Here is a 26,320-nt window from a genome sequence, read left to right as displayed (position 1 = left end):
AGTATTGTTGATTATTACACTATTTACGCCCGGGTGTAAATAGTAATGTTGATTATTTGCACCCGGGTGTAAATAGTAATGTTCATTATTTCCACCCGGGTGCAAATAGTCTCTGCCTTTAAAATATGCTACACTATTTGAAATAACAGCCATGCAATTTCGCAACTCTGTTGCATCTCTCTGTCCCCTGCTCACACACACAGCCCCGACACCGCTCTTTCACTCACGTCACTTTTTTTAAATCCCCTACAGCGCGAAACATGAGTCCTGCAAACCAAGGAGCTTGTAAGTAAGTGGAGGACAAATGGCTCCTTCGTTTCGAAATGGTTTGGGTACAAGGTTGATCGCGTTGCAAATAAAGGCGTTTGTCTAACGTTAGAAGCTCATTCGCAACTGAAATTGCCAGCTCCGAAGAGACGCCGCTTAGTTTGATGACGTGCTAACAACAATAAAGAAAGATGATCATCATTACCTTATATGTTACCATTGATGACCCTTCCTGAAATGTAGATGTAATGTATTTCCAAATCTAAGCCCATCTTAAAGTTGCCTAATAAACTGCAATATGATAAAAAAAACAATGGATAAAACGGGCAACTCCAGATTGCAAAAGACGCACTGGCCAAGGCAGAACGCGTAAACCCAAACGCTGTGACCTCGTACCAAATGTTTTTATTGGTTTATAGCCTATAAGCAGGCGAGTTAGGACAATTAAGTGTGAGGGATAATTTGTTAACTTCACACAAAAAGATCTTGGAATGAGATGGCTAGCTGTAGTAGCATTTAATCCAATGTATAATAGCCTTATTTAAGGATCGCTTTTTTTCTTTTTAACCGACTAGCGACAACTTTAATCGGTTAATGTGGATATGGTCAACCATCGGTCAAACAGTCACCGGTTAACATCCCAGACGGACAGAAATATTGAGATGCCATGCGTTGTTGTCTGTTAGGTAACTTATTAGATTCTCACTGGTGTTTGTTGTGCATATCTGTGTGAAATGAATACCACCAACAAAACCAATTTCTATGTTACCCCAAATTTAGTAGTAAACAGCATCATTACATCATTACTTTTTAACCCTGCATATGTGAAAGCTACATGTCAATCTATATTTTCCTCCTTTTCAGTACTAGAGGGACTCCTCTACACCACTGCTGTTAGGATAATTGGCCCTGAGGAGAGAGGGGAGGCTTCAGGTCACAGTGAGACACTCAGACCAGAGTCTGCAGACCAGAGACAACACCAGCATCTGCAACACACAGCTGTGGTACAATAAATACTGTCAAATACATGGCTGCATCAGCAACCCACTCTGATGGAGGGTAAGTTTCCTGATCTCAGACCCCATCTCCTTCTCCCACTCATTCTTAGTCTCTCCTCACTAGTGGTCATTTTCTCACCTATTTTGAATTTATTCGTAGTCTTAGTCTTGTGATAAAATGTTCTTTTTAGTCTTAGTCATATTTAGTCATTCAAATATAATTTTTGTCAGTCTAGTTTTAGTCGACTAAAAGTCTCATCATTTTAGTCTCGTTTTAGTCAAAAGAAAGCTCAAGGTATCTTAGTGAAGTTTTAGTCTTTTTTTATATAACAAGATACTTTTGAATAGGCTACTATTTCAGTCAAATAGTGTTTCAGCTATGTGTTTCACACATCTCAATTTTCCCCTAATATCTTAATGTCCACATCAGTAGACCCAAAGTAGGCCTACGAATGTTTTACTCTGCTACACTAGATGGCGCTATGCGCCTAAATGCCATACAACCCCAAACATTCCATATTGGATTCCATTAGCTTACTTCCTAGCAAACTTTGTATCATCAGTGTAACTAGTTATATAGTTGACATTACGTGCTGAATGTTTTTGTATGGATATTCTGAGGGATGTTGATTTGTGTATATGAATGAGAGAAGCTGCAACTTATGTGTTGTGGCATTGGTAGTTAGATAGCTTGCTAACTCTGGCAGAAATCTCCGGTGTTCTTGCATGTAGTTTGGTGTTGCAGCCACAGGGTTGCAGCAACAGCGCGTAGCTAGCCTACAGGGAAGCTGCTCCATTTTGACTATTTTGAACGCTTAACACTAGAAGCGCCGTGCCGTTCTGACCCACTTATACCTAGAAGCGCCGCGCCCCAGTCATTTGACCGCTTTGACAACCAACTAGAAGCGCCATGCTGGTGTGAAATACTTAAAGCGCGGCTGAGGCGGTCAAAAGACCGCTGAGTCCTTAGACTGGGAGGCTGTTACGTACACATAATGATAGCTAAATGGCGCTTCGTGCTAGGGATGGGCATTCGATTACATTTTCTTAGTCGATCGCCGGGACTCGGGAGAATTAACGATCAACTATCGATTAATCATAAATATTTTTTTATATTAAACTGAATTATTTATTTAATTTAAAATGCAATGAAAATCCAAAACCACAACGTGTTTGTTGCGTAGTGTGAGTCTTGAAGCAATGAAATCAATGTCACTGTGTGGCAACAATGAAACATTTTACCAGGCAGGGGCAATATTTGACGCCATTCTCGGTTTGACGCCATTCTCGGCCTAAGTTAGACCTACGCAGCAAAGTTTGAATGAAGTTTCTACGTTAAACGGTTGAAGCTGCATTAACTGCGTTAGAAGAAGAAGAAGAACTAGAAATGCAATTCCAAGGAATTACCAGTGCATGAAAATGCAAAAATAGATAGATAATGTGGATATGGTTACTAAGGTGTAGCTAGGGTAAACATGGTGGTTGCATAGTTTACAGAGAGTTGATAGTGTGAAGGTAGACAGTTTAAAGCTGAAACATTCCAGTTCTAACTTAACTAATGATTTATATTCCTGTTAAAATGATAACTATGGTAACAACGATAACCAGGTTGATTGTTAACTTAGCTACTGATTTCATGCAGTTATGGTAAAAATGTTAACTATGCCAACTATGCTCACAGTGCTAACCAGGTTGACTTAACTTAACTGATGATTTCTAGCAATAATGCTAAAAATGCTAACTATGCTAACAATGCTAAAATTGTTAACAATGCTAACCAGGTTGATTAGCTAACTTAGGTGATGGTTTTTTGCAGTTATGCTATAAATGCTAACTATGTTAAAAATGCTAACCAGGTTGATTAGCTAACTTAGCTAATGATTTCTAGCAGTTATGCTAAAAATGCTAACTATGCTAACAATGCTAACTATGCTAACAATGGTAACTAGCTAACTTTCCAGTGAGGACTTTTATTTTGAAACATTTGTTTCTAGGGTATCCATGGTGGCCACTATCAGGAAAAAAGAAGTTACTGCAGTATAATCATGTTGGTTGCTATGGAAACGGTCATAAACGCTTAATTTCAATGGTTGCTATGTTGGTTGCTAGGTATATGGAGGTTTCATGTAGTTGACTGGAGGCATAGTTGATGATAACTGACAGTTGAAATGGTTGAACAGTTAAATAGTTGAGTAGTTTCAATGGTTAAATGATTTAATAGTGTATTATTGCAGTGAGGACTTTTATTTTGAAATAGTTGTGGACAGAGGAAACAGGATATGTAGTCTTCAGAGAGATTGTATGCTTAAAGCCTGAGAGAGAGAGAGAGCTGCTGCAGCTGGCCTGGCCACCTGGCACAAGATTTTAATTGCCCTATTATGATGTCATAATCACAATGTTAAGTCTATGGGGACATTTTAATAGTTTTTAATTTACAGTTTAAAAAGTATAAAAGTTACAAAGTTGAAACATACAAAGCACACATGTCCTAAATAAGACCTACGCAACAACGTTTGAATGAAGTTTCTACGTTAAACGGTTGAAGCTGCATTAAACACGTTAGAAGAAGAATAATAAGAACTAGAAATGCAATTCCAAGGAATTACCAGTGCATGAAAATGCAAAAATAGATAGATAATGTGGATATGGTTACTAAGGTGTAGCTAGGGTAAACATGGTGGTTGCATAGTTTACAGAGAGTTGATAGTGTGAAGGTAGACAGTTTAAAGCTGAAACATTCCAGTTCTAACTTAACTAATGATTTCTAATCCTGTTAAAATGATAACTATGGTAACAATGATAACCAGGTTGATTGTTGCTACTGATTTCATGCAGTTATGGTAAAATTTTTAACTATGCTAACTATGCTCACAGTGCTAACCAGGTTGTTTAGCTAACTTAACTGATGATTTCTAGCAATAATGCTAAAAATGCTAACTATGCTAACAATGCTAAAATTGTTAACAATGCTAACCAGGTTGATTAGCTAACTTAGGTGATGATTTTTTGCAGCTTTGCTAAAAATGCTAACAATGCTAACAATGCTAACTATGCTAAAAATGCTAACCAGGTTGATTAGATAACTTAACTAATCATTTCTAGCAGTTATGCTAAAAATGCTAACTATGCTAACAATGCTAACTATGCTAACCATGGTAACTAGCTAACTTGCTAGTGAGGACTTTTATTTTGAAACATTTGTTGCTAGGGTATCCATGGTGGCCACTATCAGGAAACAAGAAGTTACTGCAGTATAATCATATTGGTTGCTATGGAAACGGTCATAAACGCTTAATTTCAATGGTTGCTACTGATGGGAGTCATAGTTGAAGACAACTGGCAGTTAAAATGGCTAAACAGTTGATTAATTGAGCAGTTTAAATGTTTCATTCTTTAAATGTTTCAGGCAGTAGAAACAGTTGGAGGGAGTCATAGTTGATGAAAACGGACAGTTGGAATAGCCAAACAGTTAAATAGTTGAATATAAATAGTTGAGTAGTTTAAATAGTTGATGACAACTGACAATTAAAATGGCTGAACAGTTAAATAGTTGAGTAGTTTAAATAGTTGAATTGTTTAATAGTGAATTTAGTTTCAGGCAGTAGAAACAGTTGGAGGGAGTCATAGTTGATGAAAACGGACAGTTGGAATAGCCAAACAGTTAAAAAGTTGAGTAGTTTAGTTGAGTAGTTTAAATAGTTGAATTAATTAATAGTGAATTTAGTTTCAGGCAGTAGAAACAGTTGGAGGGAGTCATAGTTGATGAAAACTGACAGTTTGAATAGCCAAACAGTTAAATAGTTGAGTAGTTTAAACAGTTGATGACAACTGACAGTTAAAATGGCTGAACAGTTAAATAGTTGAGTAGCCTAGTTTAAATGGTTGAACGATTTGATAGTGGGCACAGGGAACAGTTGAGCAGGATCTGTAGTCTTATTAGAGCCAGCCTGAGAGAGAGAGAGTTCTGGCATACAGTAGGATTCTAGAAGCCTGAGAGTTCTGGCATAGGATTCTAAAAGCCTGGGAGAGAGAGTTCTGGCATAGGATTCTAATCGAATTGTGATGTCATAATCACAATGTTAAGTCTATGGGGAAATGTTGATAGTTTTAATTAAATAGTTTAAAAAGTATAAAAGTTTCAAAGTTGAACAATATATAGCTGAAGTCACCTAAGTGAGATCTACGCGACACAGTTTGAATGAAGTTTCAAAGTTAAACCGTTGAAGCTGCATTACACGCGTAAAAAGCGTTAGAAGAAGAATAAGAACTAGAGAAAGCAATTCCAGGGAATTACGAGTGCATGAAAATTGTGACAAAGATAGAGGTAAAGTAGAGAAAAGGTTGAGGGGAGTCATAGTTGATGACAATTAACAGTTGGAATGAGCAACAAGTTAAACAGTTGAGTAGTTCAAATAGTTGAGCTATTTAATAGAGAATTATTGTGTGAGGACTTTTATTTTGAAACAGTTGTGGGCAGAGGAAACTGTTGGTGGGATACATAGCTGATGACAACTGTAATTCGGAATGGCTAAAGAGTTAAATAGTTGCATAGTTTAAATAGTTACATTATTAAATATGGAATTATGACACTAATGACTTATTTTGAAACAGTTGTGGGCAGAGGAAATAGGTGGTGGGAGTCATAAGACAACTGGCAGTTAAAATGGCTGAACAGTTGATTAATTGAGCAGTTTAAATGTTTAATTCTTTAATTGTGAATAATTGTAGTAAGGACTTTCATTAAGAAACAGTTTCAGGCAGTAGAAACAGTTGGAGGGAGTCATAGTTGATGACAACTGACAGTTAGAATGGCTGAACAGTTAAATAGTTGAATAGTTTAAATAGTTGAATTAATTAATAGTGAATTATTTGAGTGAGGACTTTTATTTTGAAACAGTTTCAGGCAGTAGAAACAGTTGGAGGGAGTCATAGTTGATGCAAACTGACAGTTGGAATAGCCAAACACTTAATAGTTGAGCAGTTAATAGTTGAGCAGTTTAAATAGTTGACTTAATTAATAGTGAATTATTTTAGTGAGGACTTTTATTTTGAAACAGTTTCAGGCAGTAGAAACAGTTGGAAGGAGTCATCGTTGATGCAAACTGACAGTTGGAATAGCCAAACAGTTAAATAGTTGAGTAGTTTAGTTGAGTAGTTTAAATAGTTTAATTAATTAATAGTGAATTTAGTTTCAGGCAGTAGAAACAGTTGGAGGGAGTCATAGTTGATGAAAACGGACAGTTGGAATAGCCAAACAGTTAAAAAGTTGAGTAGTTTAGTTGAGTAGTTTAAATAGTTGAATTAATTAATAGTGAATTTAGTTTCAGGCAGTAGAAACAGTTGGAGGGAGTCATAGTTGATGAAAACTGGCAGTTTGAATAGCCAAACAGTTAAATAGTTGAGTAGTTTAAACAGTTGATGACAACTGACAGTTAAAATGGCTGAACAGTTAAATAGTTGAGTAGCCTAGTTTAAATGGTTGAACGATTTGATAGTGGGCACAGGGAACAGTTGAGCAGGATCTGTAGTCTTATTAGAGCCAGCCTGAGAGAGAGAGAGTTCTGGCATACAGTAGGATTCTAGAAGCCTGAGAGTTCTGGCATAGGATTCTAAAAGCCTGGGAGAGAGAGTTCTGGCATAGGATTCTAATCGAATTGTGATGTCATAATCACAATGTTAAGTCTATGGGGAAATTTTGATAGTTTTAATTAAATAGTTTAAAAAGTATAAAAGTTTCAAAGTTAAACAATATATAGCTGAAGTCACCTAAGTGAGATCTACGCAACACAGTTTGAATGAAGTTTCAAAGTTAAACCGTTGAAGCCGCATTAAACGCACAAAAAGCGTTAGAAGAAGAAGTTTAATAAGAACTAGAGAAAGCAATTCCAGGGAATTACGAGTGCATGAAAATTGAAACATTTCTGCTCAGTAAAATACCGTAGATAATGTTTCAAATATCATTCAAGCACAAAGATAGAAGAGAAGTAGAGAAAAGGTTGATGGGAGTCATAGTTGATGACAATTAACAGTTGGAATGGGCAAAAAGTTAAACAGTTAAGTAGTTCAAATAGTTGAGCTATGACAACTGTAATTTGGAATGGCTAAACAGTTAAATAGTTGCGTAGTTTTAATAGTTAAATTATTGAATATGAAATGATGGTACTAATGACTTATTTTGAAACAGTCGTGGGCAGAGGAAACAGGTGGTGGGAGTCATAGTTGATGTCAACTGGCAAGTAAAATGGCTGAACAGTTAAATAGTTGAGTAGTTTAAATAGTTGAATTAATTAATAGTGAATTATTTTGGTGAGGACTTTTATTTTGAAACAGTTTCAGGCAGTAGAAACAGTTGGAGGGAGTCATAGTTGATGCAAACTGACAGTTGGAATAGCCAAACAGTTAAATAGTTGAGTAGTCTAAATAGTTGAATTAATTAATAGTGAATTTAGTTTCAGGCAGTAGAAACAGTTGGAGGGAGTCATAGTTGATGAAAACGGACAGTTAGAATAGCCAAACAGTTAAATAGTTGAGTAGTTTAAATAGTTGAATAGTTTAAATAGTTGAATTATTTAATAGTGAATTTAGTTTCAGGCAGTAGAAACAGTTGGAGGGAGTCATAGTTGATGAAAACGGACAGTTAGAATAGCCAAACAGTTAAATAGTTGAGTAGTTTAAATAGTTGAATAGTTTAAATAGTTGAATTATTTAATAGTGAATTTAGTTTCAGGCAGTAGAAACAGTTGGAGGGAGTCATAGTTGATGAAAACGGACAGTTGGAATAGCCAAACAGTTAAATAGTTGAGTATAAATAGTTGAGTAGTTTAAATAGTTGATGACAACTGACAGTTAAAATGGCTGAACAGTTAAATAGTTGAGTAGTTTAAATGGTTGAACGATTTGATAGTGAATTATGGTAGTGAAGATTTTTATTTTGAAACAGTTTTGGGCACAGGGAACAGTTGAATAGGATCTGTAGTCTTATTAGAGAGAGAGTTCTGGCATACAGTAGGATTCTAGAAGCCTGAGAGTTCTGGCATAGGATTCTAAAAGCCTGGGAGAGAGAGTTCTGGCATAGGATTCTAATCGGAACTGTGATGTCATAGTCACAATGTTAAGTCTATGGGGAAATGTTGATAGTTTTAATTAAATAGTTTAAAAAGTATAAAAGTTACAAAGTTGAAAAATACAAAGCCCAGATGGCCTAAGTAAGACCTACGCGACACAGTTTGAATTAAGTTTCAAAGTTAAACTGTTGAAGCCGCATTAAACGCGTCAAAAGCGTTAGAAGAAGAATAAGAATAACTAGAGAAAGCAATTCCAGGGAATTACGAGTGCATGAAAATTGAAACATTTCTGCTCAGTAAAATACCATAGATAATGTTTCAAATAGCATTCAAGCACAAAGATAGAAGAGAAGTAGAGAAAAGGTGGAGGGGTGTCATAGTTGATGACAATTAACAGTTGGAATGAGCAAAAAGTTAAACAGTTGAGTAGTTCAAATACTTGAGCTATTTAATAGAGAATTATTGTGTGAGGACTTTTATTTTGAAACAGTTGTGGGCAGAGGAAACTGTTGGTGGGATACATAGCTGATGACAACTGTAATTCGGAATGGCTAAACAGTTAAATAGTTGCATAGTTTAAATAGTTACATTATTAAATACGGAATAAGGACACTGATGACTTATTTTGAAACAGTTGTGGGCAGAGGAAATAGGTGGTGGGAGTCATAGTTGAAGACAACTGACAGTTAAAATGGCTGAACAGTTGATTAATTGAGCAGTTTAAATTTTCAATTCTTTAATTGTGAATAATTGTAGTAAGGACTTTCATTAAGAAACAGTTTCAGGCAGTAGAAACAGTTGGAGGGAGTCATAGTTGATGACAACTGACAGTTAGAATGGCTGAACAGTTAAATAGTTGAATAGTTTAAATAGTTGAATTAATTAATAGTGAAAAATTTGAGTGAGGACTTTTATTTTGAAACAGTTTCAGGCAGTAGAAACAGTTGGAGGGAGTCATAGTTGATGCAAACTGACAGTTGGAATAGCCAAACAGTTAAATAGTTGAGTAGTTTAAATAGTTGAATTAATTAATAGTGAATTTAGTTTCAGGCAGTAGAAACAGTTGGAGGGAGTCATAGTTGATGAAAACGGACTGTTGGAATAGCCAAACACTTAATAGTTGAGCAGTTTAAACAGATGAGTAGTTTAAATAGTTGAATTAATTAATAGTGAATCATTTTAGTGAAGACTTTTATTTTGAAACAGTTTCAGGCAGTAGAAACAGTTGGAGGGAGTCATAGTTGATGCAAACTGACAGTTGGAATAGCCAAACAGTTAAATAGTTGAGTATTTTAAATAGTTGAATTGATTAATAGTGAATTTAGTTTCAGGCAGTAGAAACAGTTGGAGGGAGTCATAGTTGATGACAACTGACAGTTGGAATAGCCAAACAGTTAAATAGTTGAGTAGTTTAAATAGTTTAATTATTTAATAGTGAATTTAGTTTCAGGCAGTAGAAACAGTTGGAGGGAGTCATAGTTGATGAAAACGGACAGTTGGAATAGCCAAACAGTTAAATAGTTGAGTATAAATAGTTGAGTAGTTTAAATAGTTGATGACAACTGACAGTTAAAATGGATGAACAGTTAAATAGTTGAGTAGTTTAAATGGTTGAACGATTTGATAGTGAATTATGGTAGTGAAGATTTTTATTTTGAAACAGTTTTGGGCACAGGGAACAGTTGAATAGGATCTGTAGTCTTATTAGAGAGAGAGTTCTGGCATACAGTAGGATTCTAGAAGCCTGAGAGTTCTGGCATAGGATTCTAAAAGCCTGGGAGAGAGAGTTCTGGCATAGGATTCTAATCGGAACTGTGATGTCATAGTCACAATGTTAAGTCTATGGGGAAATTTTGATAGTTTTAATTAAATAGTTTAAAAAGTATAAAAGTTACAAAGTTGAAAAATACAAAGCCCAGATGGCCTAAGTAAGACCTACGCGACACAGTTTGAAATAAGTTTCAAAGTTAAACCGTTGAAGCCGCATTAAACGCGTCAAAAGCGTTAGAAGAAGAATAAGAATAACTAGAGAAAGCAATTCCAGGGAATTACGAGTGCATGAAAATTGAAACATTTCTGCTCAGTAAAATACCGTAGATAATGTTTCAAATATCATTCAAGCACAATGATAGAAGAGAAGTAGAGAAAAGGTTGATGGGAGTCATAGTTGATGACAATTAACAGTTGGAATTGGCAAAAAGTTAAACAGTTGAGTAGTTCAAATAGTTGAGCTATGACAACTGTAATTCGGAATGGTATATATAAATAGTTGACTAGTTTAAATAGTTGAGCAGTTTAAATAGTTGAATTAATTAATAGTGAATTTAGTTTCAGGCAGTAGAAACAGTTGGAGGGAGTCATAGTTGATGAAAACAGACAGTTGGAATAGCCAAACAGTTAAATAATTGAGTAGTTTAAACAGTTCAATTAATTAATAGTGAATTTAGTTTCAGGCAGTAGAAACAGTTGGAGGGAGTCATAGTTGATGAAACCTGACAGTTGGAATAGCCAAGCGGTTAAATAGTTGAGTAGTTTAAATAGTTGAATTAATTAATAGTGAATTTAGTTTCAGGCAGTAGAAACAGTTGGAGGGAGTCATAGTTGATGAAAACTGACAGTTTGAATAGCCAAACAGTTAAATAGTTGAGTAGTTTAAATAGTTGAGTAGTTTAAACAGTTGATGACAACTGACAGTTAAAATGACTGAACAGTTAAATAGTTGAGTAGCCTAGTTTAAATGGTTGAATGATTTGATAGTGGGCACAGGGAACAGTTGAGCAGGATCTGTAGTCTTATTAGAGCCAGCCTGAGAGAGAGAGAGTTCTGGCATACAGTAGGATTCTAGAAGCCTGAGAGCTCTGGCATAGGATTCTAAAAGCCTGGGAGAGAGATTTCTGGCATAGGATTCTAATCGGTGATGTCATAATCATAATGTTAAGTCTATGGGGAAATTTTGATAGTTTTAATTAAATAGTTTAAAAAGTTTAAAAGTTTCAAAGTTGAAAAATACATGCCTGAAGTCACCTAAGTGAGATCTACGCGACACAGTTAGAATGAAGTTTCAAAGTTAAACCGTTGAAGCCGCATTAAACGCATAAAAAGCGTTAGAAGAATAAGAATAATAAGAATAATTGGAATAACAATAGAGTGCATTTTTCATGCACTCTAACTAGAGAAAGCAATTCCAGGGAATTACGAGTGCATGAAAATTGAGACAAAGATAGAGGTGAAGTAGAAAAAAGGTTGAGGGGAGTCATAGTTGATGACAATTAACAGTTGGAATGAGCAAAAAATTAAGTTGAGTAGTTCAAATAGTTGAGCTATTTAATAGAGAATTATTGTGTGAGGACTTTTATTTTGAAACAGTTGTGGGCAGAGGAAACTGTTGGTGGGATACGTAGCTGATGACAACTGCAATTCGGAATGGCTAAAGAGTTAAATAGTTGCATAGTTTAAATAGTTAAATTATTAAATACGGATTTATGGCACTGATGACTTATTTTGAAACAGTTGTGGGCAGAGGAAATATGTGGTGGGAGTCATAGTTGAAGACAACTGGCAGTTAAAATGGCTGAACAGTTGATGAATTGATCAGTTTAAATGTTTATTCTTTAATTATGAATAATTGTAGTAAGGACTTTCATTAAGACACAGTTTCAGGCAGTAGAAACAGTTGGAGGGCGTCATAGTTGATGAAAACGGACAGTTGGAATAGCCAAACAGTTAAATAGTTGAGTAGTTTAAATAGTTGAATTAATTAATAGTGAATTTAGTTTCAGGCAGTAGAAACAGTTGGAGGGAGTCATAGCTGATGAAAACGGACAGTTGGAATAGCCAAACAGTTAAATAGTTGAGTAGTTTAAATAGTTGAATTAATTAATAGTGAATTTAGTTTCAGGCAGTAGAAACAGTTGGAGGGATTCATAGTTGATGAAAACGGACAGTTGGAATAGCCAAACAGTTAAATAGTTGAGTAGTTTAAATAGTTAGTTGATGAAAACAGACAGTTGGAATAGCCAAACAGTTAAATAGTTGAGTAGTTTGCATAGTTGAATTGATTAATAGTGAATTTAGTTTCAGGCAGTAGAAACAGTTGGAGGGAGTCATAGTTGATGAAAACTGACAGTTTGAATAGCCAAACAGTTAAATAGTTGAATATTTTAAATAGTTGAGTAGCTTAAACAGTTGATGACAACTGACAGTTAAAATGGCTGAACAGTTAAATAGTTGAGTAGTTTAAATGGTTGAACGATTTCATAGTGAATTATGGTAGTGAGGATTTTTATTTTGAAACAGTTTTGGTCACAGGGAACAGTTGAATAGGATCTGTAGTCTTATTAGAGCCAGACTGCATGCTTAAAAGCCTGAGAGAGAGAGAGTTCTGGCATACAGTAGGATTCTAGAAGCCTGAGAGTTCTGGCATAGGATTCTAAAAGCCTGGGAGAGAGAGTTCTGGCATAGGATTCTGGAATTGTGATGTCATAATCACAATGTTAAGTCTATGGGGAAATTTAGTTAGTTTTAATTAAATAGTTTAAAAAGTTTAAAAGTTTCAAAGTTGAAAAATACATGCCTGAAGTCACCTAAGTGAGATCTACGCGACACAGTTTGAATGAAGTTTCAAAGTTAAACCGTTGAAGCCGCATTACACGCACAAAAAGCGTTAGAAGAATAAGAATAACTAGAGAAAGCAATTCCAGGGAATTACGAGTGCATGAAAATTGAGACAAAGATAGAGGTGAAGTAGAGAAAAGGTTGATGGGAGTCATAGTTGATGACAATTAAGAGTTGGAATGAGCAAAAAGTTAAGCAGTTGAGTAGTTCAAATAGTTGAGCTATTTAATAGAGAATTATTGTGTGACGACTTTTATTTTGAAACAGTTGTATTTGAGGAAACTCTTGGTGGGATACATAGCTGATGACAACAGTAATTCAGAGTGGCTAAAGAGTTAAATAGTTGCATAGTTTAAATAGTTACATTATTAAATACGGAATTATGACACTGATTACTTATTTTGAAACAGAGGAAATAGGTGGTGGTACCCAGATAGCAATACTACACTGGGACGGAACTGGGCCACATCTACCACAACATTCGGCACGGATCTGCATAATGGACCTGATCCGGCGTCCAAACGCACATCGGTCCAAAATTGTTTTGGATCCTTTTGACGGATCTGCGGCAGATATGAACTTGCACTCGTCCAGGTCCGTCCCAGATAGCAAAACACACCTACCACGACATCCGGCACGGATCTGAATAGTGGACCTGATTCAGCGTCCAAACGCACATCGGTCCAAAATTGTTTTGGATCCGTTTTACTGATCTGGTGCTAATAAGGGCTAAGATTGCTCCCAACAAACAAGATAACGTCCCAGCGATGATTCAGAGCATTTTAAAGAACGTATTTCTCACCGCGACGTAAAAAGAGGAAAAATCTAATTACCTCGACTTTCACCCAATTTACTTTCGTGCCGTGCAGCTTTCCCCTCTCCCAAGTAGTTTTGTCACGAATTTCATGGCGTGCGGTGATTATTAATGAACGTGAAACAGCTGTCATTATTTTTAAGCAGATATTGGCCTACAGTAATCATTAGCAATTCCGTGCATTGTTTGTATACATGATACTAGTTAAGCGATACACACACAATAAGCGAACCCGTACAGGTCCGCTTCTTGTGTGTGGTACGGATCTGCCATACGGGTCCGCTTATTGTGTGTGGTAGGCCTACGGATTTGCAATACGGGTCCGCTTATTGTGTGTGGTACGGGTCTGCTTCTTGTGTGGTACGGATCTGCAATAGGGCTCGGGCACACGCCTTGCATTCTAGGAATATAGCCACCATGTTGGTAGCGTACCGAACGTAATATCCATTCATTCAGATGCAGAAGACAAGAAGCAAAAATATAGTATTAGCGATTCTTTTCGTCCTGCGATCCTTGGTTGCACTGTTACACCCAACTACACAGCACCAAGAAGGCAAAAACTAAGTAACAGGAACACACTAATAGGTGGGAGTAAATCCATAGTAATCCATAGTAAACTAAGGAGTGAGGCTGCCAATATGGTTGTGCCCGTGAAGTTTTCACGTCATGATCCCGAGCCCTATTCATGGGTTTCATCAGGTCCCTTTCCACAGGTGTATACAATCAAGCACCTTAATTATCAATGCAGACTGCATGGTGCTTGATACACCTGTGCAAAGGGACCTGATGAAACCCATGAATACGGGTCCGCTTCATGTGTGTGGTATGGATCTGCAATACGGGTCCGCTTGTGTGTGTAGTACGGGTCTGCTTGTTGTGTGTAGTACGGATCAGCAATACGGGTCCGCTTATTGCGTGTGCTGGGTCCACTTATTCTGTGTGGTACGGATCTGCAATACGGGACCGCTTATTAGGTGAGGTACAGGTCCGCTTATTTTGTGTTGTACGGATCTTCAATACGGGTCCGCTTATTGTGTGTGGTACGGGTCTGCTTATTGTGTGTGGTACGCATCTGCAATACGGGTCTGCTTATTGGGTGTGGTAGGGGTCCGCTTATTCTGTGTTCTACGGATCTTCGATACGGGTCCGCTTATTGGGTGTGATAGGGGTCCGCTTATTCTGTGTTGTACGGATCTGCAACACGAGTCCGCTTATTGGGTGTGGGCTACATCTGGCCCACAGTCAGATACCGTAGGTCCGCTACATACGGATCTAAAGGCTTTCATGCGGATCCGGCCCAAAGGAAATTGCTATCTGGGTAGTCATAGTTGAAGACAACTGGCAGTTAAAATGGCTGAACAGTTGATTAATTGAGAAGTTTAAATGTTTAATTCTCTAATTGTGAATAATTGTAGTAGGACTTTCATCAAGAAACAGTTTCAGGCAGTAGAAATAGTTGGAGGGAGTCATAGTTGATGACAACTGACAGTTAGAATGGCTGAACAGTTAAATAGTTGAATAGTTTAAATAGTTGAATTAATTAATAGTGAAAAATTTGAGTGAGGACTTTTATTTTGAAACAGTTTCAGGCAGTAGAAACAGTTGGAGGGAGTCATAGTTGATGCAAACTGACAGTTGGAATAGCCAAACAGTTAAATAGTTGAGTAGTTTAAATAGTTGAATTAATTAATAGTGAATTTAGTTTCAGGCAGTAGAAACAGTTGGAGGGAGTCATTGTTGATGAAAACGGACAGTTGGAATAGCCAAACAGTTAAATAGTTGAGTATAAATAGTTGAGTAGTTTAAAGAGTTGAATTAATTAATAGTGAATTTAGTTTCAGGCAGTAGAAACAGTTGGAGGGAGTCATAGTTGATGAAAACTGACAGTTTGAATAGCCAAACAGTTAAATAGTTGAGTAGTTTAAACAGTTGATGACAACTGACAGTTAAAATGGCTGAACAGTTAAATAGTTGAGTAGCCTAGTTTAAATGGTTGAACGATTTGATAGTGGGCACAGGGAACAGTTGAGCAGGATCTGTAGTCTTATTAGAGCCAGCCTGAGAGAGAGAGAGTTCTGGCATACAGTAGGATTCTAGAAGCCTGAGAGTTCTGGCATAGGATTCTAAAAGCCTGGGAGAGAAAGTTCTGGCATAGGATTCTAATCGAATTGTGATGTCATAATCACAATGTTAAGTCTATGGGGAAATTTTGATAGTTTTAATTAAATAGTTTAAAAAGTATAAAAGTTTCAAAGTTGAACAATATATAGCTGAAGTCACCTAAGTGAGATCTACGCGACACAGTTTGAATGAAGTTTCAAAGTTAAACCGTTGAAGCCGCATTACACGCATAAAAAGCGTTAGAAGAAGAATAAGAATAATAAGAATAAGTGGAATAACAATAGAGTGCATTTTTCATGCACTCTAATAAGAATAATTGGAATAACAATAGAGTGCATTTTTCATGCACTCTAATAAGTGGAATAACAATAGAGTGCATTTTTCATGCACTCTAAATATAGCTGCAAGCAGCAATGTGGGGGCCAAGCAGGCAGGACAAAAAGGCCAGAGTTGCCATAGTAACTCAATGCTTTTACGTCAGGCATGTAGTTTTAAGCAGTCACAAGAATTATGATGTCAAACAACCCAAGATTGGCCGAGATGCGAGCTCACTTCCTGTTCAGTGGCTTCGCCGCCAATTTCGATTGGCTGTTGCGGGCGAACGGTTTAAGATATCATTCCGAAAAGCAAGGCTTATATTAGACTCGGGCTGAAGATCATCTGTGTGAAGTTTCGTGAAGATCGGACACATTTCGCGACCTGTGGAAATGTTTAAGGGATTTTGATTAAATCCAATATGGCGGCCGAATCAAATATGATGATGTCACAATTTGAGCTGGGTCAGCCTAAGGACCTCCAACAGTATAACCAGGCACCAGTAGCAAGTCTTAATTCCAAGCATATCAACAGCTACAGGCCAAAATGCCCTTTTGCTAATTGCAGCACCCCCTAGAGGTCAAAGGTCACCAAATTTCTTGAGCCTCCTTCTGATGGGGTCTGGAGTCCAAGTACCAAGTTTGGTTTTGATGCGTGTAAGGGTTGCTGAGATATGAGCCCACTTGCTGTTTGGCGGCTTCGCCGCGAGTTTCGATTGGCTGTTATGGGCCAACGGTATAAGTTCCGAAGACAAAAAGCACAAGCTGTATTTGTCTTGGTCTGAAGATGCTCGTTGTGAAATTTGGTGAAAATCAGAGAAAAAATGTGACCCCCCAATACATTTTAAGTGTTTTTGATGAAATCCAAAATGGCGGAAAATCCATCATGGCGGAAAATGACGTCACAGGGTGCGTTGAACTCATGCTGGTCCAAGGATTCCAAAGATACTTGGTTTTTGAAAATTGGCCCAAGGGTTCAAAAGTTACGTGCATGAACGCATGTCCAACTTTGACCTGTTGGTGGCGCTAGAGAGTTCGAGGTGCCGACATGAAATTTGGTGATTTGAATAATGGGACTGTCCCTAATCAGTGTGCAAAATTTCACAACTTTCCCGTAGTCGGTTCTATGGGCTGCCATTGGTTTCAATGCACAGAGGAATAATAATAATAGTTTATAAATATAGCTGCAAGCAGCAATGTGGGGGCCAAGCAGGCAAGTCAAAAGGTCAGAGTTGCCATGGTAACTCAATGCTGTTAAATCAGGTATATAGTTTTAAGCATTCACAAGAAGTTTGATGTCAAACAACCCAAGATTGCCCGAGATGCAAGCCCACTTCCTGTTTTGCGGCTTCGCCACCGATTTCGATTGGCTGTTGCGGGCGAACGGTTTAAGATATCGTTCCGAAAAGCAAGGCCTATATTGGACTCGGGCTGAAGATCATCTGTGTGAAGTTTCGCGAAGATCGGACACATTTTGCGACCTGTGGAAATGTTTAAGGGATTTTGATTAAATCCAATATGGCTGCCGAATCAAATATGATGATGTCACAAATTGAGCTGGGTCAGCCTAAGGACCTCCAACAGTATAACCAGGCACCAGTAGCAAGTTTAAATTCCAAACAAATCAACAGCTACAGGCCAAAATGTCTTTTTACTAATTGCAGCGCCCCCTAGAGGTCAAAGGTCACCAAATTTATTGAGCGTCCTCCTGATGGGGTCCAGAGTACATGTACTAAATTTAGTTTTGATTCGTGCAAGGGTTGCTGAAATATGAGCCCACTTCCTGTTTGGCGGCTTCGCCGTGAGTTTCGATTGGCTGTTTTGGGCCAACGGTAAAAGTTTTGAAGACAAAAAGCACGAGCTGTATTTGTCTTAGTCTGAAGATGCTCTGTGTCAAATTTGGTGAAAATCAGAGAAAAATTGTGACCCCCAATACATTTTAAGTGTTTTTGATGAAATCCAAAATGGCGGAAAATCCATCATGGCGGAAAATGACGTCACAGGGTGCGTTGAACTCGGGCTGGTCCAAGGATTCCAAAGATACCTGGTTTTTGAAAATTGGCCCAAGGGTTCAAAAGTTACGTGCGTGAACGCACGTCCAACTTTGACCTATTGGTGGCGCTAGAGAGTTTGAGGTGCCGACATGGAACTTGGTCACAGTCATCATCAGACTGTCCCCAATCAGTGTGCCAAATTTCACAACTTTTGACCAGTCGGTTCTATGGGTTGCCATTGACTTCAATGCACAGAGGAATAATAATAATAGTTTATAAATATAGCTGCAAGCAGCAATGTGGGGGCCAAGCAGGCAGGTCAAAAGGCCAGAGTTGCCACGGTAACGAACTGCTGTTTAGTCAGGTATGTAGTTTTAAGCAGTCACAAGAATTTTGACGTCAAACAACCCAAGATTGGCCGAGATGCGAGCTCACTTCCTGTTTGGCGGCTTTGCTTCCAATTTTGATTGGCTGTTGCGGGCGAACGGTTTAAGATATCGTTCTGAAAAGCAAGGCCTATATTAGACTCGGGCTGAAGATCATCTGTGTGAAGTTTAGTGAAGATCGAACACATTTTGCGACCTGTGGATATGTTTAAGGGATTTTGATTAAATCCAATATGGCGGCCTAATCAAATATGATGATGTCACAAATTCAGCTGGGTCATTCTAAGGACCTCCAACAGTTTAATCAGGCACCAGTAGCAAGTTTTAATTCCAAATACATCAACAGCTACAGGCCAAAATGCCTTTTTGCTAATTGCAGCGCCCCCTAAAGATCAAAGATCACCAAATTTCTTGAGCCTCCTCCTAATGGGGTCTTGAGTCCATGTACCAAGTTTAGTTTTGATGCGTGCAAGGGTTGCTGAAATATGAGCCCACTTCCTGTTTGGCGGCTTCGCCGCGAATTTCGATTGGCTGTTATAGGCGAACGGTAAAAGTTCCGAAGACGAAAAGCACGAGCTGAATTTGTCTTGGTCTGAAGATGCTCTGTCTTAAATTTGGGGAAAATCAGAGAAAAATTGTGACCTCCAATACATTTTAAGTGTTTTTGATAAAATCCAAAATGGCGGAAAAACCATCATGGCGGAAAATGACGTCACAGGATGCGTTGAACTTGGGCTGGTCCAAGGATTACAAAGATACCTGGTTTTTGAAAATTGGCCCAAGGGTTCAAAAGTTACGTGCGTGAACGCACGTCCAACTTTGACCTGTTGGTGGCGCTAGAGTGCTTGAGTTGCCGACATGAAACTTGGTGACATGAATAATGGCACTGTCCCTAATTAGTGTGCCAAATTTCCCAACTTTTCACCAGTCGGTTCTATGGGCTGCCATTGACTCCCATGGCGGAAGCATAATAATAAATATAGCTGCAAGCAGCAATGTGGGGGCCAAGCAGGCAGGACAAAAAGGCCAGAGTTGCCACGGTAACTCAATGCTGTTACGTCAGGCATGAAGTTTTAAGCAGTCACAAGAATTTTGATGTCAAACAACCCAATATTGGCCGAGATGCGAGCTCACTTCCTGTTCGGCGGCTTCGCCGCCAATTTCGATTGGCTGTTGCGGGCGAACGGTTTAAGATATCCTTCCGAAAAGCAAGGCCTATGTTACATTCAGGCTGAAGATCATCCTTGTGAAGTTTCGTGCAGATCGGATAAGTTTTGTGTCCTGTGGAAATGTTTAAGGGATTTTGATTACATCCAATATGGCGGCCGAAACAAAAAGGTTGATGTCAAAAATTGAGCTGGGTCAGCCTAAGGACCTCCAACAGTATAACCAGGCACCAGTAGCAAGTTTTAATTCCAAACACATCAACAGCTACAGGCTAAAATGCCTTTTTACTAATTGCAGCGCCCCCTAGAAGTCAAAGGTCACCAAATTTTTTGAGCCTCCTTCTGATGGGGTCCTGAGTCCATGTACTAAGTTTGGTTTTGATGCGTGCAAGGGTTGCTGAAATATGAGCCCACTTCCTGTTTGGCAGCTTCGCCGCGAGATTCGATTGGCTGTTATGGGCGAACGGTAAAAGTTCCGAAGACGAAAAGCACGAGCTGAATTAGTCTTGGTCTGAAGATGCTCTCTGTCAAATTTGGTGAAAATCAGAGAAAAATTGTGACCTCCAATACATTTTAAGTGTTTTTGATAAAATCCAAAATGGCGGAAAATCCATCATGGCGGAAAATGACGTCACAGGGTGCGTTGAACTCGGGCTGGTCCAAGGATTCCAAAGATACCTGGTTTTTGAAAATTGGCCCAAGGGTTCAAAAGTTACGTGCGTGAACGCAAGTCCAACTTTGACCTGTTGGTGGCGCTAGAGGGCTTGAGCTGCCAACATGACACTTGGTCACATTCATCATCAGACTGTCCCCAATCAGTGTGCCAAATTTCACAACTTTTGACCAGTCAGTTCTATGGGTTGCCATTGACTTCAATGCACAGAGGAATAATAATAATAGTTTATAAATATAGCTGCAAGCAGCAATGTGGGGGCCAAGCAGGCAGGACAAAAAGGCCATAGTTGCCATGGTAACTCGATGCTGTTACGTCAGGTATGTAGTTTTAAGCAGTCACAAGAATTTTGATGTCAAACAACCCAAGATTGGCCGAGATGCGAGCTCACTTCCTATTCGGCGGCTTCACTGCCCATTTCAATTGGCTGTTGCGGGCGAACGGTTTAAGACATCGTTGCGAAAATCAAGGCCTATATTAGACTCGGGCTGAAGATCATCTGTGTAAAGTTTAGTGCAGATCGGATATATTTTGTGACCTGTGGAAATGTTTAAGGGGTTTTGATTAAATCCAATATGGCGGCCGAATAAAATATGATGATGTCACAAATTGAGCTGGGTCAGCCTAAGGACCTCCAACAGTATAACCAGGCACCAGTAGCAAGTTTAAATTCCAAACACATCAACAGGTACAGGCCAAAATGCCTTTTTAATAATTGCAGCGCCCCCTAGAGGTCAAAGGTCACCAATTTTCTTGAGCCTCCCCCTGATTGGGTCCTGAGTATATATACCAAGTTTGGTTTTGATGCGTGCAAGGGTTGCTGAGATATGAGCCCACTTCCTGTTTGGCGGCTTCGCCGCGAGTTTTGATTGGCTGTTATGGGCCAACGGTAAAAGTTCCGAAGACGAAAAGCACGACCTGTATTTGGCTTGGTCTGAAGATGCTCTGTGTCAAATTTGGTGAAAATCAGAGAAAAATTGTGACCTCCAATACATTTTAAGTGTTTTTGATAAAATCCAAAATGGCGGAAAATCCATCATGGCGGAAAATGATGTCACAGGGTGCGTTGAACTGGGGCTGGTCCAAGGATTCCATAGATACCTGTTTTTTGAAAATTGGCCCAAGGGTTCAAAAGTTACTTGCGTGAACGCACGTCCAACTTTGACCTGTTGGTGGCGCTAGAGCACTTGAGCTGCCGACATGACACTTGGTCACAGTCATCATCAGACTGTCCCCAATCAGTGTGCCAAATTTCACAACTTTTGACCAGTCAGTTCTATGGGTTGCCATTGACTTCAATGCACAGAAGAATAATAATAGTTTATAATAATAATAATAATAGTAAGAAAACTAACAAACACAATGGGGTCCTCGCAGCTTCGCTGCTTGGCCCCCAATAATAATAATAAGAAAACTAACAAACACAATGGGGTCCTCGCAGCTTCGCTGCTTGGCCCCCAATAATAAGAAAACTAACAAACACAATGGGGTCCTCGCAGCTTCGCTGCTTGGCCCCCAATAATAATAAGAAAACTAACAAACACAATGGGGTCCTCGCAGCTTCGCTGCTTGGCCCCCAAATATAGCTGCAAGCAGCAATGTGGGGGCCAAGCAGGCAGGTCAAAAGGCCAGAGTTGCCACGTTAACTCAATGTTATTAAGTCAGGTATGTAGTTTTAAGCAGTCACAAGAATTTTGATGTCAAACAACCCAAGATTGCCCGAGATGCAAGCCCACTTCCTGTTCGGCGGCTTCGCCGCCAATTTCGATTGGCTGTTGCGGGTGAACGGTTTAAGATATCGTTACGAAAAGCAAGGCCTATATTAGACTTTGGGTGAAGATCATCTGTGTGAAGTTTCATGAAGATCGGACACATTTTGCGACCTGTGGAAATGTTTAAGGGATTTTGAGTAAATCCAATATGGCGGCCGAATCAAATATGATGATGTCACAAATTGAGCTGGGTCAGCCTGAGAACCTCCAACAGTATAACCAGTCACCAGTAGCAAGTTTTAATTCCAAACATATCAACAGCTACAGGCCAAAATGCCTTTTTGCTAATTGCAGCGCCCCCTAGAGGTCAAAGGTCACCTAATTTCTTGAGCCTCCTCCTGATGGGGTCCTGAGTCCATGTACCAAGTTTGACTTTGATGTGTGCAAGGGTTGCTGAGATATGAGCCCACTTCCTGTTTGGCGGCTTCGCCGCGAGTTTCGATTGGCTGTTATGGGCCAACGGTAAAAGTTCCGAAGACGAAAAGCACGAGCTGAATTAGTCTTGGTCTGAAGATGCTCTGTGCCAAATTTGGTGAAAATCAGATAAAAATTGTGACCTCCAATACATTTTAAGTGTTTTTGATAAAATCCAAAATGGCGGAAAATCCATCATGGCGGAAAATGACGTCACAGGGTGCGTTGAACTCGGGCTGGTCCAAGGATTCCATAGATACCTGGTTTTTGAAAATTAACCCAAGGATTCAAAAGTTAAGTGCGTGAACGCACGTCCAACTTTGACCTGTTGGTGGCGCTAGAGCGCTTGAGCTGCCAACATGACACTTGGTCACAGTCATCATCAGACTGTCCCCAATCAGTGTGCCAAATTTCACAACTTTTGACCAGTCAGTTCTATGGGTTGCCATTGACTTCAATGCACAGAAGAATAATAATAGTTTATAATAATAATAATAATAGTAAGAAAACTAACAAACACAATGGGGTCCTCGCAGCTTCGCTGCTTGGCCCCCAATAATAAGAACAAATAGAAAAACAATGGGTGCCTTCCAGTGATGCGCGGGTACGTGTCTGAACGACCCGCCCCGCCCCGCCGTCTACAACTAACCCGACCGCAACTCGGACCGCAAAAAATAATTATTGAAATACAGGACCCGACCCGCTTCCCGACCCGCTTATTGTAAAAAGTAGTCTAACTTAGTCGTAGCGTCATTGAGCTACGCCTATCTCATATGCATGTAAAACAATAATATATATTGCCTAATTATATATAGCCTATAATTGCTCAGAATTTGGGAAACATGCATTTAGTCTACCTTTTTTTTGTTCCGTGTCAGCATTCATCCAAAAATGTGGCTATTTGACTCAACATTGAACATAATTAGCCTAGGATTTTCCTATACAAATTCTGTTTCAGCCGTTCCTCACATGAATGCCTTGAAGCTCTCCCAAGCATGAAATGCAGGCATAGAATATTATTAAGAAACTCTTTATTAACGTCTTCATCAATGGACCAAAAGTCCATTGCTCCGCGATTATAAATTTCAGCGAGATGAAACCTTTATTGCACGACGTGGGGAAGAGCAGACGTGGGGCTTTCCAACGAGCCACTAGGCCTATAAGTTGCGCAAGGACGCACATTGTATGCTCATACCAATTGTAGGCTATATGCCTTGATGACATTAAATTAAGAAGTATTTCCTGATTTGGGAAACTTTTAGTTTATTTTTCTTTCCATACCATTCGATCTTGCTGCAAATTATCAGACTTGAGAAGCACGCATTGCATCGGCAACTTCGCTGCTCAGTAGACGATTCTGCCACTTTCTGCTGGCCAGTTCGAGAAAAAAGCTGCAGATCATAGACAGAGAAAGCATGCTCTGAGAACAGAACACAACTGCATGTCAAGTGTAGCCGAGGGTCTGTCTACGCAGAAACAACAAGTGCATTTCTACATGTTCGTGACAAAATGTGGGGGATAGAATCGCGTTTCAGTGGGAATGCTGCAACCTATGTCTTTCTCTTCTAAAGACAATTATGTTAAATGTTATTAAATGACAAATGACATATTTTTTTTACCGACCCGACCAAACATGACCCGCATATCATTAAAAATATTTTTTCTTGACCCATAACCGCGGGTGACCGCGGGTGACCGCGGTCGCCCGCTCGATTTGGATCAGCCCGCGCATCACTGGTGCCTTCGCAGCTTCGCTGCTTGGCCCCCAATAAATATAGCTGCAAGCAGCAATGTGGGGGCCAAGCAGGCAGGACAAAAAGGCCAGAGTTGCCACGGTAACTCGATGCTGTTACGTCAGGCATGTAGTTTTAAGCAGTCACAAGAATTTTGATGTCAAACAACCCAAGATTGGCCGAGATGCGAGCTCACTTCCTGTTCGACGGCTTCGCCGTCAATTTCGATTGGCTGTTGCGGGCAAACGGTTTAAGGTATCCTTCCGTAAAGCAAGGCCTATATTAGACTCGGGCTGAAGATCATCTGTGTAAAGTTTCATGAAGATCGGACACATTTTGCGACCTGTGGAAATGTTTAAGGGATTTTGAGTAAATCCAATATGGCGGCCGAATCAAATATGATGATGTCACAAATTGAGCTGGGTCATCCTAAGGACCTTCAACAGTATAACCAGGCACCAGTAGCAAGTTTAAATTCCAAACACATCAACAGCTACAGGCCAAAAGGCCTTTTTGCTAATTGCGGCGCCCCCTAGAGGTCAAAGGTAACCAAATTTCTTGAGCCTCCTCCTGATGGGGTCTTGAGTCCATGTACCAAGTTTAGTTTTGATGCGTGCAAGGGTTGCTGAAATATGAGCCCACTTCCTGTTTGGCGGCTTCGCCGCGAGTTTCGATTGGCTGTTATGGGCCAACGGTATAAGTTTTGAAGACAAAAAGCACGAGCTGAATTAGTCTTGGTCTGAAGATGCTCTGTGTCAAATTTGGTGAAAATCAGAGAAAAATTGTGACCTCCAATACATTTTAAGTGTTTTTGATAAAATCCAAAATGGCGGAAAATCCATCATGGCGGAAAATGACGTCACAGGGTGCGTTGAACTCGGGCTGGTCCAAGGATTACAAAGATACCTGGTTTTTGAAAATTGGCCCAAGGGTTCAAAAGTTACGTGCGTGAACGCACATCCAAATTTGACCTGTTGGTGGCGCTAGAGGGCTTGAGTTGCCGACATGAAACTTGGTCACATGAATCAACAGACTATCCCTAATCAGTGTGCCAAATTTCACAACTTTTCACCAGTTGGTTCTATGGGCTGCCATTGACTCCAATGGCAGAGGTATAATAGTTTATAATAATAATAATAAGAAAACATAGAAACACAATGGGTGCCTTCGCAGCTTCGCTGCTTGGCCCCCAATAATAGTAAGAAAACATAGAAACACAATGGGTGCCTTCGCAGCTTCGCTGCTTGGCCCCCAATAATAATAATAAGAAAACTAACAAACACAATGGGGTCCTCGCAGCTTCGCTGCTTGGCCCCCAATAATAATAAGAAAACTAACAAACACAATGGGGTCCTCGCAGCTTCGCTGCTTGGCCCCCAATAATAAGAATAAGTGGAATAACAATAGAGTGCATTTTTCATGCACTCTAATAAGAATAATTGGAATAGCAATAGAGTGCATTTTTCATGCACTCTAATAACAATAGAGTGCATTTTTCATGCACTCTAATAAGAATAAGTGGAATAACAATAGAGTGCATTTTTCATGCACTCTAATAATTGGAATAACAATAGAGTGCATTTTTCATGCACTCTAATAAGAATAATTTGGATAACAGTAGAGTGCATTTTCATGCACTCTAATAATAAGAAGCCTAGGAAGAACAGTACAGTGCATTTTCATGCACTGTAATAATAAGAAACCTAGGAAGAACAATATAGTGCATTTTCATGCACTATAATAACTAGAAATGCAATTCCAAGGAATTACCAGTGCATGAAAATGCAAAAATAGATAGATAATGTAGATATGGTTACTAAGGTGTAGCTAGGGTAAACATGGTGGTTGCATAGTTTACAGAGAGTTGATAGTGTGAAGGTAGACAGTTTAAAGCTGAAACATTCCAGTTCTAACTTAACTGATGATTTCTATTCATGTTAAAATGTTAACTATGGTAACAATGATAACCAGGTTGATTGGTTAACTTAGC

General features: G+C 39.1%; 1 protein-coding gene across 1 annotated transcript in view; it reads left to right on the top strand.

Moving 5' to 3' along the window:
- The first annotated feature begins 1,212 nt into the window (after positions 1-1,212).
- LOC134065971 (GTPase IMAP family member 8-like) overlaps positions 1,213-26,320 on the top strand; it is a 95,877-nt gene continuing 70,769 nt past the window's right edge. The window contains exon 1 of the mRNA XM_062521155.1: positions 1,213-1,326. Within this exon, the coding sequence (XP_062377139.1) occupies positions 1,295-1,326 (32 nt within the window). The 5' untranslated portion in view covers positions 1,213-1,294. The remainder of the gene's footprint in view (positions 1,327-26,320) is intronic.

This window comes from Sardina pilchardus, chromosome 1, assembly GCF_963854185.1.
Source record: "Sardina pilchardus chromosome 1, fSarPil1.1, whole genome shotgun sequence".
NCBI classification, from domain to species: Eukaryota; Metazoa; Chordata; class Actinopteri; order Clupeiformes; family Clupeidae; genus Sardina; species Sardina pilchardus.
The sequence above is the reverse complement of the archived record's forward strand: the minus strand, read 5'-3'. Positions and strand labels throughout refer to the sequence as shown.